Source organism: Mesoplodon densirostris, chromosome 3, assembly GCF_025265405.1.
Source record: "Mesoplodon densirostris isolate mMesDen1 chromosome 3, mMesDen1 primary haplotype, whole genome shotgun sequence".
Lineage (NCBI taxonomy): Eukaryota > Metazoa > Chordata > Mammalia > Artiodactyla > Ziphiidae > Mesoplodon > Mesoplodon densirostris.
The window spans coordinates 166,222,030-166,242,754 of record NC_082663.1 but is presented as its reverse complement, the minus strand read 5'-3'; the positions used below and the strand labels follow the sequence as shown (position 1 = coordinate 166,242,754).

The 20,725-nt window shown below is 42.9% G+C and overlaps 1 protein-coding gene across 7 annotated transcripts in view; it reads left to right on the top strand.

Moving 5' to 3' along the window:
- Positions 1 to 20,725, top strand: part of TENM2 (teneurin transmembrane protein 2) — a 1,009,203-nt gene that overhangs the window by 701,780 nt on the left and 286,698 nt on the right. For all 7 annotated transcript variants that reach the window (XM_060094960.1, XM_060094959.1, XM_060094962.1 and 4 more), the window contains one exon: positions 11,834 to 12,072. In XM_060094960.1, coding sequence (XP_059950943.1) covers positions 11,834 to 12,072 — 239 coding nt within the window. The remainder of the gene's footprint in view (positions 1 to 11,833; positions 12,073 to 20,725) is intronic.

The following is a 20,725-nucleotide window of genomic DNA, read 5'->3' as shown; positions in this document are numbered from 1 at the left end:
AAAGACTCTGAAATGGATTTGCTCACAAAACACCAGGTTTCTTTAGTGACCTCCTGAGATCTTGCCTGTCACGCTGAACAGCATATCATTTCATAGGGGGAAAAGAAAAACAAAGTGTCGCCATGAGAAAGGCTATGTTATATCACAGTGTGACGCTATTTAAATATCAAGCTTCTATTTAGAAAATGGAAGGCAATAAATTGAGTTGCTAATTATTCCAGCTGTGAGTATTTTTGGTATGACTGCACATTTTGAAGAGGGCAAAATAGAGGATCTTCCTGTTGTTCATGGCATATGCAAATGTAATGACGGTCCCCTCTGATCTAAAAGGTTCAGGGATCAGAAACCTTGAAAGCCTATTTCTCATTGCATCAAAATTGGTTTGAGTCTAAGCTTAGGGACTCACGATATGAAATGGGCTTTTCATTATACTAATTGGGTTATTGGCTGCTTCTTCAAACTTGGGAAGTAGCAGTTTTTTTAAACATTTTTAAAGTTTTGTTTTTAAAGCAACAGTTCACTTCTCAACCCAAGCATAATTTCCCAACCGGAAGAGGAGAAGAAACATATTAGTGATGTCCTCCATTCCTTCCCTTCCTAATAAAATTATGTTTGAGGGGTGGAGCTGCCAGCAATGCTCTAGTCACTGTGCTAATTAGGACAACGCATTCATTTTACATATATTTTAAATGAGCTGGGCACTGCGTAGGTCAAGGAGATCTAGTAAAGAGCAAGATATACATGATTCCTGCCTTCAAGCGATTAATAGCTACATTTATTGATCACTCACTGGACGTCAAGCTCAGTGTTAAGGCTTTCACGTAAATAAATTCATCCAATCCCTCTAACAAGCCTATAAAGTAGGTACTAGCCATCTTTCACTTTAAAGGTGAGACCACAGGGACTTAGAGGGGTAAGTAACTTGCCCAATGCCAGGATCCAAACCCTGGTTGTCCAAGTTCAGAATCTGTACACTCAATATCTTACTGGTTTCAAAAAGAATTAAATTAATAATAATAATAAGAGAATGTTTATATGTAGGGAAAAAGTCTGACTCTAAACATCAAATGTTTACCAGTCTCTCTCTCAGAGTATGGGAGACCTCTGCTTTCTGTTTTTTTTAATTTTTTTTTTGACTTATATACTTGTTTTTTCTTTTTATAATGTGTACCTCTTACATTTGCAAATAGGAAAATAAAGGCAGGACACTTAAAAGATTGCTTAGTTTTGCTATTCAAAAAGTGGCTGGGGGGCTTCCCTGGGGGTCCAGTGGTTAAGACTCCGTGCTTCTAATGCCGGGGTGTGGGTTCGATCCCTAATTGGGGAACTAAGATCCCACATGCTGCGCGGCACGGGTAATAAATAAATAAATAAATAGTGGCTGAACAGTATGGTATCCAACATCATCTTTCTCATTATCTCATGGTTTTTCCATCTCATCCTGGAAGCTTCTCTCTTTTTCTATTTTCTCTTTCTCTGCATGCCCTATGTGTGTCTCTCTCTCCCTTCTCTCTCTCCCCCCTCCATCTCACCCACCATTCGAGTTTCCCCTCTACCACCACCATTCCTTCTCAGATTGGAGAGCATAATAGCGATGCCAGAAAGTGTGGTGGTTATTTAACCTCTCTCCAGCTAAACCTTTTATCATATCTCCTGAAAATCTAATTATAGCAACGTTACATGCTACAGTACCCTTTATGGGCTGCCTCTTTTTTTTTAATTTCTTTTTTAATTTTTAATTTTTTCCTTTACCATCTTTATTGGAGTATAATTGATGTACAATGGAGTGTTAGTTTCTGCTGTATAACAAAGTGAATCAGCTATATGCATACATATATCCTCAAATCCCCTCCCTCTGGCGTTTTCCTCCCACCCTCCCTATCCCACCCCTCTAGGTGGTCACAAAGCACTGAGCTGATCTCCCTGTGCTATGCGGCTGCTTCCCACTAGCTATCTATTTTACGTTTGGTAGTGTACATATGTCCTTGCCACTCTCTCACTTCATCCCAGCTTACCCTTCCCCCTAAGTCAGAAAGAGAAAAACAAATACCATATGCTAACACATATATATGGGCTGCCTCTTTATTAAACTAACTCCTTCAGACACAATAAACCTGGTGCTTCAAAGGGCATGGCCAGTGCCAGTGAGATGGGATGGGATCTCCTGTACTGATCACCACGCCCCCACTCCTGGTGCACTTCTGCCTCTCTCCTTTCTCTGGCTTTTTATCATATTTCAGCAACAGCCTGTATGATATTCAGAATCTTTCAGGGATTAATGGACGGCGTATCCATACTTTCATCCACTACTCTGAATACGTCCGAGTTTATTTTCTGGAGAAGTCAGTTTTCTCAGTAGAGCAACAATCAATACCTGGTTTCCCTGATAACCAGAGCTGCTTTTTTGCACACGGTGCTACCTGGAGACCATTCAAGACGTTCACTCGGTTTCAAGGAGAACGTTGGCTGCAGCTGACTTCATGAGCAAAGACAGTGGCTGCACTGTTGTCATTAGTCGTCCTGGTTAGTTGCATGGTGCTCTGTGATGAGAGAGCAGGATCCAGATTGAGAGAGAGCGAGAGGAAGGAAACAAAAACTTGACCTCTGTACAGTTGTTTCTCTAGTACATTTCTTTTTCGAAGCCCTGCTGGGATTTCACCCTGGGAATACAGCTAAACCAAGAAAAAAGAGGGAGACTGCCTCCTAGGATCCCACTGGTTGCAAACTGAAAAACAAAATGGTACTTGGTGTTAAGGGATTTTCCATATTTGTTTCTTTGTTTCTTTGGTAGGTTTTCAGGTTAATGAATGAGTTTATTCACAATTGACTCAGGAGAGAAGGAAGAGAAATCTTTTGTTGGGGCCTCAAGTAATTTAGCCAGCCACTGCTTCTCAAAGCTTCTGCTCTAGATCCGTCAAACTCCATCTCTATCGCAAGAATAAAATAAAAATGCACAGTGAAATATACAAGCAGCTCATGCAGCTCAATATCAAAAAACAAACAACCCAATCCAAAAATGGGCAGAAGACCTAAATAGACATTTCTCCAAAGAAAGTATACAGATTGCCAACAGACACATGAAAGGATGCTCAACATCACTAATCCTTAGAGAAATGCAAATCAAAACTACAATGAGGTATCACCTCACACCGGTCAGAATGGACATCATCAAAAAATCTACAAACAATAAATGCTGGAGAGGGTGTGGAGAAAAGGGAACCCCCTTGCACTGTTGGTGGGAATGTGAATTGATACAGCCACTATGGAGAACAGTATGGAGGTTCCTTAAAAAACTAAAACTAGAGCTACCATACGACCCAGCAATCCCACTACTGGGCATATACCCTGAGAAAACCATAATTCAAAAAGTGTCATGTACCACACTGTTCATTGCAGCTCTATTTACCATAGCCAGGACACGGAAGCAACCTAAGTGTCCATCGACAGATGAATGGATAAAGAATATGTGGAACATGTATACAATGGAATATTACTCAGCCATAAAAAGTAACAAAATTGAGTTATTTGTAGTGAGGTGGATGGACCTAGAGTCTGTCATACAGAGTGAAGTCAGTCAGAAAGAGAAAAACAAATACCATATGCTAACACATATATATGGAATCAAAAAAACGGTTCTGATAAACCTAGGGGCAGGACAGGAATAAAGACACAGACGTAGAGAATGGACTTGAGGACAGGGGGAGGGGGAAGGGTAAGCTGGGATGAAGTGAGAGAGTGGCACGGGCATATATACACCACCAAACGTAAAATAGAAAGCTAGTGGGAAGCAGCCGCATAGCACAGGGAGATCAGCTTGGTGCTTTGTGACCACCTAGAGGGGTGGGATAGGGAGGGTGGGAGGGAGACGCAAGAGGGAGGAGATATGGGGATATATGTATATGTATAGCTGACTCACTTTGTTATACAGCAGAAACTAACACACCATTGTAAAGCAATTATACTCCAATAATGATGTTTTTAAAAAAATACACAGTGTTTTTAATTGATGGGGTCCTTCTTACATGGATGTGAGGCATGAGTTTCTTGTTTGTTAGACTTCTTTTTAAAATCTTCCATGGTTGTTTCATCAGAGAAAAATGTATGCCCTTAATTTTCTAAGCCAACCTGAAGCAAAAGCCTGGTTTGCCAAGATTCTGCCTCAAAACTGCATGCCTTTGCTGTCATGTAAAGCGCATGGGGGAATGGCTGTTAGGTTTGCGTGCCCTCTCATAGTTTTTACTAAATAGTTCTGTCTTCACAAGAGGAGAAGTGGTGACATGTACTAAAAAGATTGATAGTTTAGGGTGAAGTGATGATCAGTTTATTCTAAGAACTCACTGGGACCGAGGGTACAGAACAGAGGACAGACAGGGACCATCCTTCCTTAGTTTCACTACTCAGTTTGACAGCCAGCCTCTGAGCCCCTAACCTGTGCCGAGCAGGATGCTGGCTCCTGGGACTGAAGCTTTGATAACCCACGTGGCTACGAAGGAAAGACGTATGCACACAAAAAAAGAAGTATTATTTTTTGTGCAACATCAAGGGCTGATTTTCTCTCTCCCCTCAAGTGTTAGCAAACTCCAAGGACAGCACTTTAGGGGCCCCTCATTTGCCTTTCCTTTCCGAGGCACAAGTGGCCGATTCTGAGAGCAATTGAGTTGTGCTTGAAAAATGTCAAGTGCATTTGGAAACTACACATTTCTGCTGATGCCTGGAGTCCTGAGCTGAGCTACTTCCATGGCCGACTGCTGGGAAGACGGTTGGTTGGGGCATCACAAATAATCCCTTGGAGCACCCTCAGCCTGCCCCTGAGGGGGAAAAGCTGTCTTAATAGCCAGTTCAGGAAAAATCCGGAGAAGTTCCCTAAGCCTTCCAGGTCCTCCCATTGACCATCTGGCCAGACCATCACCTTGTGGGTCTTGCTTCATTTTATTTATCTTTATTCCTGCTTCATGTGACTGCGACCTTTGGGTGAATCAGAGCTTGCTTTTTTTTTTTTTTTTTTTTTTTTTTTTTTGCGGTACGCGGGCCTCTCACTGCTGTGGCCTCTCCCGTTGCGGAGCACAGGCTCCGGACGCGCAGGCTCAGCGGCCATGGCTCACGGGCCCAGTCACTCCACGGCATGTGGGATCTTCCCGGACCGGGGCACGAACCCGTGTCCCCTGCATCGGCAGGCGGACTCTCAACCACTGCGCCACCAGGGAAGCCCCAGAGCTTGCATTTTTTCAACTTGTTACTATGAAAATTTTCAAACATTCAGAAAAGTTGGAAGAATAGTACTACATAAGAAAAACCACCTAGTTTCAACAATTGCTATCATTTTGCCACATGTGCCTTATGTATCTATATATAGAGAGATCTTTTGGCTGAGTCATCTGAAAATAAGTTTTGACATGACATTTCACTCCTAAAGACATCAGCATTCAAAACTTGCATTTAGGGCCTCCCTGGTGGCGCAAGTGGTTGGGAGTCCGCCTGCCGATGCAGGGGATACGGGTTCGTGCCCCGGTCTGGGAGGATCCCATATGCCGCGGAGCGGCTGGGCCCGTGAGCCATGGCCGCTGAGCCTGCGCGTCCGGAGCCTGTGCTCCGCAGCGGGGGAGGCCGCGGCAGTGAGAGGCCCGCATACCGCAAAAAAAAAAAAAAAAAAAAAAAAAACCTTGCATTTAAAAAAATATATCTAGTAACCATCTAGTGTGTTCTGGATAAGTCAGACGTATTTGAAAGTTGCAAAAATGGTTAGGGTAGAGTTTCTTAAACTTTATCCTACATTAGAATCACTTAGGAAGCTTCTTTACCAATACACTCCCAGACCCCAGGCCTAGGTCTGGATGCAGCCCAGGAATTTGTACTTTTCTAGCAGAGGCTTCAAGTGATCCTAAAGCAGGTATTTATGGGACGTAATCTAAAGATCGCTTCTTTAGAATCTTTCTTTTTTTATTTGCTGAATGTAATTTTCTAGAGATTCATAACACCAGGGTGTAACTGTATTGTGTGAGGAGACTACATATCTTTGGTACTCTGGTTTAATAATTCTAAGGACCAGAAGCTAGAAACAAGGGATGTGATAACTAAATGAGTTTCATTTAACAATGATCATTAGAGACACCACAGTACCTATGAGCGGCCTGAGAGATGTATCCTGAAAAGATAAGACAGTGCCACAAAGTACACAGGTTGTTTTTGGTCTGTGGCAGGATCTGGCCTTGTATGTAGAAATATAGACACTTGCGTGTATGAACTATGCAGACTTATAAATCTGCTTGGAAAATAAGAATCAACATGGCAGAAGGAATCCTAATTTCAAAATTCAAAATGTTCACAGTATTGTCCTTTTAGCATTCATGATTTTGGCCTTGTGAACGTTGCAGGTCTTTCACTCAACAAAGATTTGTTGACTTCCCTCTTTATGCCAGGCTCTATTCTAGATGTTAGGATACAGTGATGAACACATCAGGCAAACCTGATTATTTTGGACTTCATAGAAATTCAGTTCTAATGATGGAGGCAGACAGTAAATAGCACAAATGCATATTCCCTGAAGAAGAATAAAGCAGTTATAACAGGATAGAGAAGGACAGAGAAAAGAGTAAGGGAGGCAGGAAAGATCTCTCTGGGAAAGTGACTCTGGAACAGAATGTTGACTGATATGAAGAAACGAATTGTGCAGATATTTCCAGGCAAAGGGAACAGCAAGTGCAAAGGCCCTGAGGCAGGAATATGTTGGATGTGATATGACGAGGACTAGCAAAAGGACAGTGTAACTCATGGAGGGGAGGAGGATAAAGTGGAGGAAGATACAGTTGGAGAGGTGGCCAGAGGGCAGATCATGCAGGGAACTGTAGGCCATGGGAAGGATTTCTGATTTTATTCTAAGTATTAGTGGAAGCCTTTTCTTTTACTTTCCTTCCTTCTTTTCTTCCCTTCCCCTCCCTCCCTCCCTCCCTCCTTTCTTCCTTCCTTCCTTCCTTTCTTTCTTTCTTTCTTTCTTGGAGAAAGGGATGGTGATGACATGTGACATAATCTGACTTTCTTTTTAGAAGGAAGTATGAAAAATAGATTGGATTGTCAAGGGGACAGTGTTAGGATCTCATGAAGCAATCCCATATACAGTTAAGTCCCTACATACAAACGAGTTCTGTTCTGAGAGCTCTTTCATAAGTCCAATTTGTTCGTAAGTCCAGCAAAGTTAGCCTGGGTACCCAACTAACACAATCGGCTATATAGTACTGTACTGTAATAGGTTTATAATACTTTTCACACAAATCATACATGAAAAAAAACAAACACAAAAAATAAAACATTTTTATTCTTACAGTACCTTGAAAAGTACAGTAGTACAGTACAACAGCTGGCATACAGGGGCTGGCATCAAGTGAACAGGCAAGAAGAGCTACTGACTGGAGGAGGGAGAGGAGGTGGGAGATGGTAGAGCTGAAGGATCGTCAGCAACAGGAGACGGAGGGCAAGCTGCAGTTTCACGCATGCCTGACGTTGATGGCACAGGTTCTGGGCTTGAAATAAAGGTACTGTACTACTGTACTCTGTACAGTATTGTACAATAAAGCACACAAAAGCACAACCACTTGTGGAGGATGCACATGTGTGACAAAGTACGTGAGGCACGTGAACTAACTTACGTGAGTGGACAGGCAAACACGTGTTCGCACCTTTGAAAGTTCACAACTTGAAGGCTCGTATGTAGGAAACTTACTGTATAAGAAATAATAATCATATTCTTCTATTATTTCTTATAAATGAGTGCATTAAAAAATAACTAAAGTCAATTTAAACTTCTTAGTCTTCATCTTGTGATTTCTCTCATGTTGCTAAAACATTCCTGTTTTCACTTTATTGATTCTGTCCACAAATATGACTGATGTTGAGGCCCTGATGTTTAGATTCTGGAAGTACCAAGATAGTAATACCACTGTCAAGTGTAAGTTTGGTTTGGGACAGACACATTAAACATATTTACATAACAACATAGTATGTAATATGTTATATATTATTTATATAAGTATTGTTTGTATATACATATATACATTTATATATATATATGCACACATACACACACATATATATACACACACATATATATATATATATATAAACAAGTATATAACTAGCTTCTTGAGTGCACAAAGTGATGGGGTGCTTGGGGTTGGGGGGAATGTTGTAATAGGTTTCCAAGGTGGGTTGTTGGCAGGTGAGTAGGCATTGGATGGGGTGGGATGGGTGGGAAAGAACAAGAAAAGCCATTCCAGAAAGCATTACACATCATCCACAAAGGCACAGTGGCATGAACAGACTAGTTAAGGAGCACTGTGTCTGTTTGGTGTGGCTGAAGTATGGAGTTCATGGGAGCTGGAAGCATAAGGTTGGAGATGAGGCTGAAGAGGGTGAGTAGTGGTTGTAAGAGTGTGGTCCCGTATTGAGATTTGGGTTTCCTCTTCTAAGTACTGGAAAATCCCTAGGGATTTATAAGTGAGGGCATGATGGAGTTCGTGGTTTGGGAAGAGAAGTAGCAGAAGGATGAAGGAGAGGGTTGGTGGGAGAAGTTTTCAGAAATAAAATGAAAGGGATCTTTAACCCATTGTGTAGGAGAAGATGAGGGAAAGGAGGAGGTGAAGATGATGATTGTGTCCTAGACGACTGGGAATAACAGGAGTCAGGGGGAGTGTGACTGGGGAGGGGAAGGAAGAGAGTCCGTGTTTGGTTGTAACTTGCTCAAGAGAGTTAAGGAATGTAGAGGAAGCGATGCCCAATACACAATTGGAATGTGGGTCTCAGGAAAGAACTTGAGCTAGAAGTGGAGATCTGGGGACTCCAGCCCCATCCATGATGGCTGAAGCCAGGGCAATAGGTGAGATCTCTGTTGGAGTGAAAACTGGTGTTTGTGTATTTGTAAACACTCATTAATGATGGCTTACAATGTCTGTATATTCCTTTAAGTTTGATTCCCTGTTTTTACTACCCACTTTTGGAGAATTGTCCAAGAAGTAAACTTGAAGTAGTTCTAAGTCAAATCCCAGAGTTCTTCCACCACCCTGGCTTTCTGGTGGGTATATGTTTTAGCTTAATTATAAGGCAGTGGACTATTATTTAGTGAGTTGGAGAACTCTTCAGGTGTTTGCTCAACGTTTGTCAAGCTTTAAATGTAAAACTCATGTTTCACGCTCCTTATAGTCTCTGAAGAATTAAGAATCAATGCTATTTGTAGGGCATTGAGCACTTAGGATGAAACACACCCTTGGTTATGTGCTCGTCCTACATGATGGGGTGTAATCCCCACAACAACCTGTGCTACTATTACTCCCACTTTACTCTATTTTACTGATGAGGAGATGGAGGCTGTCAAGAGCAGTGTCAGGTAACTTACATGAACTTCCTTGTCCAGGAATGGCACTGCCAGGACTCCGATCCAGATGAATCTTGCTCCAAAGTGCCTCCTTTAGACTGCCTCCTCTTCCAAAGGCTCTTTTTATCAGGAGCATTCAAAGACATCTATTGGACAAGGAGTACAAACCTTATTTATAGAATCAAACCTCTTGGCTGTGTTCAGATCATTGAACATTCTTATAGCACAAATAAAGTTTTAAGTACTGGTTGTTTATTTTGATGTTAGCCATGCTAAATAATTCACTAATCAGATACTCATTTTCTGACATGGTTGTCAGTGATCTCAGGTTCCTTTGATCTTTGTCAAGAATTAAAATACTTTCAAAGTTTTATCTGGAAGCAGCCAAGATACAAATATTTGTAAGGACAATGATCTTGCCTCAGAATCCCACTGGGAAAGCCTGCTAACCACCATATGCAAGGAGAATGTGGTGTAATAAGTCCCGTTAGAGCTTTTAGCGTCAGGCAGACCGGAGTTTAAGGCCCAGTGACACCGCATGCTAACTCTGGGCTTCAGTTTTCTTGTTGGTGAAACTAAGGTAAAAATAGTATTCACTTTATAGGGTCAACATGAGATTTAGTTTCAAGTAAAATATATAGCATTATGACACATAGTGTGTGTGTGGTCCATAAATATAATTGCACCTAAAGAAAACTTGAAGGGAAAGGAAATACCTGTACAACATTTTAAAATCTTAGAATTGAAACTGAATAAATGCATAAAACAATGAGGGAGCTTCATTTATTCATTCAAGTCGCCCCTACATGCTGAACTGGCGTTGGGTCCTGGGACCATAAAGATGAACAAGGTACAAAATAAGACACAGCCCCCAGCCTCCACCTGCTCAGACTCTAGACTCTACTGAACCCGTGCTTTGAAATCCGCTAGATTTTCCAGAAGACGAGTCATCATTTTAAACAAGGTGTGGCACGGCACCTTTGAAGTTTCGTAAATGGCACACATAAGAGGGAGAAAATGTGTTGTGGGAGAATTGATAGTCTTTGATGTGTCCTTAGAGTGACAGGCTCCTGACCCCTGAGGAAGGGTTCTATTAAGGGTTAACAGTACAGTGCATTATCCTGTTGACATACCATAGTTCTAGACAAGGGGCACCTTGTTCAATTGGCAGACAAAGATATTTCCAAAGAAAGAACTGTGATCTTGAAAGCAAACTTGTGGTTACCAAAGGGGAAAGGGTTGGGGGGGGGGGCGGGAGAGATAAATTAGAAGTTTGGGATTAACAGATATACACTACTATATATAAAATAGATGAACAACAAGGATTTACTGTATAGCACAGGGAACTATGTTCAATGTCTTGTAATAACCTATAATGGAAAATAATCTGAAAAAGAATATATACACATATACATACATATAGATATGTATGTATATATAATCACTGTGCTGTACACCTGAAAGTAACACAACATTGTAAATCAACTATACTTCAATTTAAAGAAAAAAAGGATGCGGCAAATAAAAAATGACCTAGAGGGGTGGTCTCAGAACAGGAGGCAAGTGAAAGGGGAAAACAGCCCAGAAAGAAGGCTCAAGATAGACAGTTTAGGATGACGCTTAAGAGTGCAGACTTCAGTATAAGACAGAGAGAGCTCGGGGTTTAAATCCTTGAACGGTTGCTTGACTTTGCCAAGCCTGATTTCTCATATCTTAAATGGGGATATTATAATATTTAGTTTGTAAATAGTTGTGACAATATATTTCAAGTGCCTTTTTCTTTCTTTTTCTCTGATTGACGTATAGTTGATTTACAGTGTTAATTTCTGCTGTACAGCAAAGCGATTCAGTTATACATACATATATTCTTTTTCATACTCTTTTCCATTATGGTTTATCCCAGGATATTGCATATAGTTCCCCGTGCTATACAGTAGGACCTTGTTGTTTATCCATCCTACATATAATAGTTCACATCTGCTAATCCCAAACTCCCACTCCATCCCTCCCCTATCCCTCCCCTACTCCTTCCCCACCCTTGGCAACCGCAAGTCTGTTCTTCAAGTACCTTTAAATAATAGGTCCTAATAGCTGATAGAGCTCAGCATCATCTTCACCATCATCATGGCCAGCATCTCTGAGTGAGCAACAGTAACTCAGTTTCCATATTTGCCCTGCATATGTTACAGGATTATTGTGGAAGATGAAATCCAGAGGTATATGTGAAAACATGAAATGATGCGAGTTTATGGAATTAGTTTATATATGTGAAAACATGAAATGATGTGAGTTTATGGAATTAGTTTATGTCACCATCAAATGTAACATTTGCCCCTTTGCCCGTGACAGGGTTGGGTAGATAATGAGGACTACATTAGTGCTATAAGAAAGCAGAGTTGGGGGGGAAAAAAGCAGCTGGATGGTCCTCGATAGCCACGATGCGGATCCTGACCCTTTCCCTTTCCCTGGCAGGCACTTCCTCTTTAAGACATCCTCGGGAAGCACACCCCTGTTTAGCAGCTCCTCTCCGGGATACCCTTTGACCTCAGGAACCGTTTACACACCACCACCCCGCCTGCTGCCCCGGAATACCTTCTCCAGGAAGGCCTTCAAGCTGAAGAAACCCTCCAAATACTGCAGCTGGAAATGCGCCGCCCTGTCGGCCATCGCTGCGGCCCTCCTCTTGGCCATCCTGCTGGCGTATTTCATAGGTAAGTCAGGGCAGCTGTGAGCGGGTGGGGGCGATGTCACCAACTTGTGAATGTAGAGGGCCTCTGTTGTCTGTACTGCTGGCTTGTTGGCTCCTGAAAGATGTAAACATGAGTGATGGATGGGAGCGCTTTTTTCCTTCCGAAATCCATTTCAATCTGATGAGTTTCTCCTTCATGATTCTAAATGACATTTATCAGAAGTGAAATTAAGCATCCTTACTGTATTCTCTCTTGGAGATAAGTTGAAAATTGTCATTCCTGCCAACCCATCCCTCACTCCTTGGGTTTTAACCCAGGTCTGTGCTCTGAAATTCACGCAGCATTGGTTAACTTCAGACAAAAACCAAATAGAAGAAGAAAAGCAATCAGCATGCCTAGAACATCATGACTGGATGGAAAGCCAAAGTAGCTAGATGATTTTTAGAGCTGGAGAACAGAAACAGGATAGAGAGGCTAGAGGACCCAACCAGGTCTTCGCAGGGAATCAGGTCACCCAGACCCAGTGGATCTTGCCCAAGTCCCCTCCTTTGCCTCTGTCTCTTTAGCCTCAACTCTCATCTCACATGCTGCTGAATCTGAGTCAGGTTCAACCTCCCACGCCAGCTGTGATTCTGGGTGGAAGCTCAGGGTATGACTTAGGATAGCAGATTGGTGAAGTTGCTGGGGTGTCTTTCTCTGAATGCCAGGGATGTTGACTTGCATCCGTGGGATGTGGCCTTGTAACTATGGGAAGCAGCAGATGCCAACAGTTCAGGGACAGGGTGCCCCATGCATTTGAGCATCCTGGGCTAGACACAAAGCCTGCTCGCAGCTCCTGGCCACAACGAAGTGCCCTCAGCACTGCTACTTTGTCACCTGAACTTGCTAGTGGCAGATCTCCTGGCCCAGGCCCAGGCCACGGTGACATCTGTTAACGTTTATTTGAAACACTTGATGGTTCTGGCTTGGTCTCAGGACCGCTCCATCAGGCCTCCCTAGTTTGGCTGTGCCACGTCGCAAAGCAAACCTATAAAACAGCAGCAAAAAGAGACCGGCTCTAAATCAGCTCATAACACTTATGCTGAAACCCTTCCCATTTACAAGAGGGAAAATAAAAACCAACCCTAACCATATTCTGGTTTTGCCCTTTCTCCCAGTGTAAGCCCTCCCTTCTCTCTCACACTTCTTTCATCCTCAGGCAGCCAGCAAGAGAATAAGCTGGTCCAGAACTTCCCAGACCATTGTGCCCAAGCTTGCCTGATGGCAGAGGAGGGTGACGGTGCTCCCCCAGAGATCCTGCCCAAGGCAAACCATGACAGACCGGAAACTGATACGAGGTTTCACTCTCTCCTGTCATGTTGCTATGCTCATCTTAATATAGAAAAAGATGTTTTTACAGTCCTCGTCAGTTACATCTCTCAGGAATGGCCTCCAGAAGTAAGAAAATTGACACTCTAGGGAAAGGCACCATGTTTACCTGGGGCTTTGCAAACACCCTTGTGCTCTAAACCCCAGCTCTGCATGTGGGCTGAGGTCAGATACCCACACACCCCTAGTTGAAGGTCATGTCTGCTTCTCACTTACCTCTTGATGAAGGATGGAGTCATGGATTGACTCGAGGAGGGGGGAGGGCATCTGTTGCACCCTCAATCACTTGAGTGGAATCTTTTGTATCATTAAAGGTAGTTTTGTGTGCTTCCCCAGGTAGCTTTTGGGGAGGAGAAGGGGAGGGGTTGGTGGAAGCAAATTGAACATGCCTTTGGGTTCCTTGCATGATTCAGCTGTGTGTCAGAAACTTCCAAAAGGGTCCATGAGCTCACCTCTCAGGCTTAATGTTCTACTGGGCCGGTGGGCACCAGGGGGAGGCCCAAATATAGAAACTGAGGCACTGCCTGCCTCTGTCAATACTGTCCCTTGTGTACCTCCTTCTCCACTCACAGGAGAGAGAGAGATGGCTAGTGCCTGAGTTATCGAGCTTGATAGTTAAAATATAATAGCTTTCTGTCAGGTGATCATGGAGAACCCTGTAGTGAGAGTTTAATGTTTTAACTGGGTGTGTAACTTGTAAACAATGGATTAGGAAACATATTTATCCTCAGTCTGGAGGCTGCTGGAAGCTGGACCCGAGCATCTTAGGACGGCTTATTCGTTTATAATCCATCATTTCCTATTATGTATGCTTTAGGTAAGATTATGCTTTGACCCTGGAGTAAGGAAGAATTGTTTATGTCTCAAAATGAGTGGTGGAATGGGCCGCTTCACCCAGCAGTAGTGGCGGTGCACGTAGGGCTACAGGGCTTCTCTGTGATGGTGGGTCTGCAAGCATGGTGTGGGGTCACGATCTGGAGGGCTGATCTTGACCCCAGTGATCCCTTTCTCCTTAGCTTTAACAAAGTTGTTTTCTTTCTGGGTCTTTGTTTCCTAAGTAAAACCTGGGAGTATGATGGTTATTAACGTTCAGAAACTCCAAAGTATGGTGAGGATTAATTAATGTGTATAAATCACTTTAAAGATGAAAGGCAGTATAGTATTTATTACGGAGCTGCAGGGACACAAACAGTGCATTGAAAACACAGGGAAAAGTGCCGTCAGGAGCCACACGTGATTGTGCCTACCTAGAAGACAAGCCATCAGGGAGAACAGAAGGACAACATAAAAATCAAAGCCTTGGGCTTCCCTGGTGGTGCAGTGGTTGAGAGTCCGCCTGCCGAGGTACGGGACACGGGTTCGTGCCCAGGTCCGGGAAGATCCCACATGCCGCGGAGCAGCTGGGCCCGTGAGCCATGGCCGCTGAGCCTGCACGTCCAGAGCTTGTGCTCCACAACGGGAGAGGCCACAACAGTGAGAGGCCCGTGTACCGCAAAAAGATAAATAAATAAATAAATAAAATCAAAGCCTTCCTGTTAAGGAGGCCGAAGTTTTTAAGGCCTGAGCCCACACTAGCTCGTACATGACCCTGTGTTCCACTAGAACATGACAGGTCCTGAAATTGAAGCGTCTACTGCAGGACATTTATGGACAGGCACTGGGTTCAGGCCTGCCAGGAACTGTGACAGATAGGCCACATTATCCTCCTTGCATGTTGAAACCTGCAAAGTCTTTCCAGAAATGAGCAATTTGGAAACGTTCAGCCCCATGACAAATTCTTCCATAGACCCAGCCTGTGGGTGGGTGTAAATCAGCATAACGCCAGCCCTCTGGCAAAATGGAGGACGTGAGCCTTTACCAGCTCGGGAAAGGTCCCCCAGTTCCTGTTCACACAGCTGAGGTCAGAGATCTTTTATGATACTCTCTTCCAGCAGATTCTCCCGATGCCAAATTCTCCCAGTGTACAAAACATCCTCAAATGAATTCCTCTGAAAAGCTGCACAAACCACTAGGGGACTGTTTTGTGCGTTACTCAGCCCCTGGCCCAAATGGTTCCTAGGGAAGACGGGTTTAGAAGAATTTGGCTGTGAAACGCAAGGGAGCTTCGTGCTCAGGAAGTTGTCTGTTATCCTTGGGCAGAACAAGTACTTTCATTGCCTGCAACACCAAAAATCCCTCTGGATGCCTAAGTTTCTAAATCATGTAACCAGTGTAGTGTTTCTCACCTGTTTTATGCCAACTCTACCATGTTTTTATCCTTATAGGGTATATACAGTAACTGGTTAGAGCCTTCTATTTGTTTAGAACTGTAAGCTTTTCCATTTAAAGCACTTTTATGTTACTATTAAATTTGAACCACACCCCCAGCCCCCAACGTACACTCTAGCAGAAAATGAAATTGGCGTATTATAATCATTTGACAAGAACGGATGCTGAGGCCCAGGGTATCAAGTCACATGGCTAGTTAGTTGCAGGGCCAGGACTAGGCGCTTGGTCTCCTGATGCCTAGTCTAGCATCTTTCCCTTGACTGCTCTTACTGAACATCACAGTTAGCCATGTTTCCCAAATACTGCATAAAACCTCAGTCATCCTTTTTGTAGCATCAATTCACCTTACCTAATTCTGTCCTTATTAGCAAGGGAGCGTAGTTGGTTCCCCTCCTTCCTGAATCGTCTTCTAACAAAGTGTACGAAAGCCACATCTCCTTGGTCTCCTAACCTGTCCTCATATTTCTGCTTTCCCAAATATCTTCTATTACAGAGACCAGAAAACTTTTTCTGTCAAGAACCAGAGAGTAAATATTTTTGATTTTGTGGGTCATACAGTCTGTTACAGCTTCTCAACTTTGCCCTTATAATTCAAAAGCAGCCACAGACAGTGTGTGAACAAACGGGCATGACTTCGTTCCAGGCGTCTTTAATTATGGACACAGAAATTTGAATTTTATGTACTTTTCCTGTGTCATGAAATGTTATTCTTTTGATTTTTTTCAACTGTTTAAAATGCAAAACTCTCCCCTAGCTCCATGTGCCGTTGCCAGAGTTTGCCAACCCCCGTCTGATTGTATTACTGTTCTTTTCCTAAGAGTACCTTTTCAGAGTGTTTCCACCTTTATCAAAAGAAAACAAACAAACAAACAAAAACATAATGCTATCAAATTGGCCAAGAGTCCACACATATGTCCACTGTAAATGGAGCAGGTGATTGCCTGCAATCCCATTACATAATGAATAATTACATCTGATTTTTGACCCAAACCAAAAGTAGAAAAAGCAAGTCCCTTTTCTCTTTAAAAAAACTTTCTAGGGCCTCCCTGGTGGCGCAGTGGTTGAGAGTCCGCCTGCCGATGCAGGGGACACGGGTTCGTGCCCCGATCCCGGAGGATCCCACATGCCGCGGAGCGGCTGGGCCCGCGAGCCATGGCCGCGGGGCCTGTGTGTCCGGAGCCTGTGCTCCGCAACGGGAGAGGCCACAGCAGTGAGAGGCCCGCGTACAGCAAAAAAAAAAAAAAAACTTTCTATAAGGTAAAAATTTCCATCCCAACAGACTGCTTGAAACGCTGCCCCAACTCACGGATGGAGTAGAATCGCCTAGGAATTTTGCCACTTACTCACTTGTCCTCAATCTTCAGTTACCATAGGTGTCTCTGCAAAACAATTGCCTGTTTGTAAAGATGACTCAGTGCCTGATGCCTAGTTTGTTGAGGTTTTCTAACGGGTCGTAACAATGCTGGGTCCCTGAATGACATCATTGCTTTCTTGTCCCAGGTTAACATTGGCTTGATCTCATTTCCTTAAAAGGCACCAACGTTCTTGCAGGGCTACCCCCCATCAAGGAAGAAAGAGGCTTGCAGTGTATGACTTTGCTGTTTAAATCCAGATAATCCTCAAAATTCTAAGATGAGCATCAACAGAACAGTTCAGCGTGACACAGGATTCAGACCGTCACCCCTGAGTTAAAAACAAGTCTTCTGTCAAAAACTCTTCACGTGGCTGGGAAAGGAAGGGTGGCAGAGAGAAAGAGAAGAGCATTTATGTCATCCTAAATTAGTTTTTAGCTCTTCAGATCCCTGCCAAACTAATATATATATATGTGTGTGTGTGTTAGAAAGTCACCTTGTCTCTTTTCACTACAGTAATTCCTGCCAAATATGAAATACTGTGTTTTAAGTAAGCCGTTCCCTGCTCTGTCTTCTGCCACTCTCACTTTGATCTGGGAAGAACGCGGGCCATCAACATGTCAGGATGTTAAAAGTGTGGTAATTTGGGGTGCTTTCAGTTTCTTTTGAAAACAATGAGAGATTATTTTCTATGGAAACTAAAAGCCGACAATGTGTTTAAAGTTGCTACACTTGGAAATTGATGTGTTGAGACTCACGCTGATGAATTCTGCGTTCTCAGCTGCTATTTTGTGTATTCCCATCTTGCTGAATAGAGCAGGTTTGGGGGGGAAACATAAAGAAAATGACAGAAACTGATGAGAACAGTCAGTTTAACCTGGCATCCTTCATGAGGACAGAGCCTAGGAAAAATGTCAGCTCTCTCTTTCAAACTCACTGCTCTTTGACTATCCAGAGAAACACTAAACCTTCCCCTCCTGTATGAATTCCAGATTATATATTTATCTCCCATTATCTAAAGGGCAAAATGCTAATGATGATGTCTGAACAATCCGGCAAATAACATTTCCACCCAATTCCCCGGCCCCAGATGGTCCAACCTCACAGTCAACCACACAGAGAAAAAGAGAACTGCCCACAAGTAAGTCAGGGGACCCAGTTATGTTACCCATTCCATGTTAGTAGCAGACTTTTTATCTAATAGATATGCTAATGTGCTCTTAACCAGATAATAAAATCCTGTCAGTGTCTCCACACTGGTGCGTCTCTGGCAGTGGGACTGCCATTTCCTAATGTATACCTGATTTCAGAGGGTCTGTTGACTTACAGAAAGTCAATTAAGTCATTAGGTAGGTCTTCATCACCTAGCCACCACGTGGCAACATTTGTATCTCACATTTGACATTCAGAAAAGATGAGTTCCTCTGCTGAGGGGACGGAAGTGGTTTTGTTTCCCTCCCCAAGGTGCCTGTCAGAAATCAAAGTAGTCAGGGGTCAGATGGAGGGATACGTTAGGACTCTGAGATTAACAATACACACTACTACATACAAAATAGGCAAACAACAAAGACCTACTGAATAGCACGGGGAACTATATTCAATATCTTGTAATAACCTATAATGGAAAAGAATGTGAAAAAGAATAGATATGTACATATAAATATATATATGTATATATAATTGAATCACTTTGCACCTGAAAGTAACACAACATTGTAAATCAACTACACTTCCATAAAAAAATAGTAAGAAATAAGAAATCAAGCTAGTCGGCCAGTACAGGGCTTTCCACCCTCATGGGTGGACTTGATTGGTGAGAACAAGGACACAATTTTTGGTTCCAACTTAATAGAGTGTCTTAATGCAAAACCAGGAAGGAGGGAGTAAGTGCTATACCCCAGGTTCCCAAGGACCACAGTAAGGAAATGGGATACTGTTATCATCTGCCAGTCCAGGACTTTGTGCCTCCACGAAGTACGTGTCGGGTGGATGAGGATGGAGTGTCCACCACCTATCTGTCCCTGGAGTCACCATTCAGTTCTGTCCTGGACTTCCTCTGTAGCAGTTCTCTCTCTAGTAGTCATTGGTCCTGAAGCAGTAATGAGACCCTGTTGTCTCTGTCTCCACACACTCTGTTTATTTGTCTGGATCACTTAGAGTGGTCACCAAGCACACAGATCCCCATTTCCTAAGTCTTTCATGTGTTCATTTATTTTTACTTGTTTCATGATTTAAGATTCTGGGTGCAGCTTTGAATGTACTATAAATAGGTATTATTTCATTCTACATTTTACCTATAACACAGTTGCAGAGGTTCTCGCCTTGCCTTGGTAATTACAAAAGAAACAGCTTGTTGTAATGGAAAGCACATACTTGGGCTTTGGTGTCAGAGAGACCTGGGTTCTAATTCTGATGTATATACTTAAAAGCCATAGGACTATGGGCTTGCTGTTTAATCTCCCTGCACCTGAGTTTCCCATACAAGAAAGCAGGGATAACTCCTACCTTATAAAGATGCATCAAGTATTCCCTGAAATGATACATGCATACAATTTTCTTCAAATCCAATATGTCATCGTGTATGAGAAGTGTCATCATTGTTCGTATCCCCAAGGAGAGAAAAGGTTATCCGTTAAATATGGCATGATTCCTTAGCATTTATACTATGTATCTTTAGAAGGTAGACACAGACCACCTGAACTGATATACAACCCTGTGTATAGATAGGTCCACAGTCACACCAGCAGACCAGTGTGCTGCCTGGCCAGCCTCAGTTGTAAGAAAACACTAATTTTGAAGGAGCATTCTGATTCCAGAGATGTGAAAATGTGAACAAAATTTGAATCTTAGAACTGGCGAAATATGGTGGTACCTGGCATACAGTAAAAGCTCAACTAGAAGGAGTTATTGTGATTATTGTATTGGTTACCATACTCCTAGGGCAGGTCCAGTGAGAAGCCTAGAACAGGTCCTTGGGTCACTGTATCCTCAAAACAGTGCCTAGCACCTTGTAAGCAATCAATAAATATTTGTTGAGTGAGTGAATGCTCGTTAGGGTTAGGGCTGAGTTGAACCATTAGTGGAGGGCACTTGTCAAGTACCCAGAATCCCTGATTTCTAGTTTTACTCGTTCCCCATGTCAGGGGAAGTGGCTGGTTCCCTGATGTTGTAATTGCCTCTGTTCCCAAATTGCATCTCCAAGTTAGGAAGTGTTTAGGCAAAGGAACAGTTAAGTTAGGTGGTCTGTGCAAGTACCACATTGAAACCCTCTAGCAGGAACCTGTGATTCCCTGAAATCAAGAGAGCTAGCTGAGTGCAACTGGGAAGCGTGTGTGTCTGGCACACGACCACCATTTGGCACTCATGTTACAAAAGTGTAGCAGGATTCAGTTGGAGTTCAAGGTGAAGAAGCAAATAATGGCATAAATCTGAAAGTCTGCTGGCTGCTTCTCCGTAAATGAGGATGTGCTAAGAAATGAAAGCAATTGCTACAAGGCAGCAAGTAGAGAAAGGAACTATTATATGGTGAATTAGGTCTGTGTACACAAGCCATACAGAATCTTTTGTGCTCTGCAATGCCCTGTTTAGCAGTATAGCTCAGAAACTTGACCCCAAAGCAAACTTTTAAAACATTCATATTTCCCTTGAGGTCACCTTAAGCCAGACTTCTTATGTCCTTCATGGAA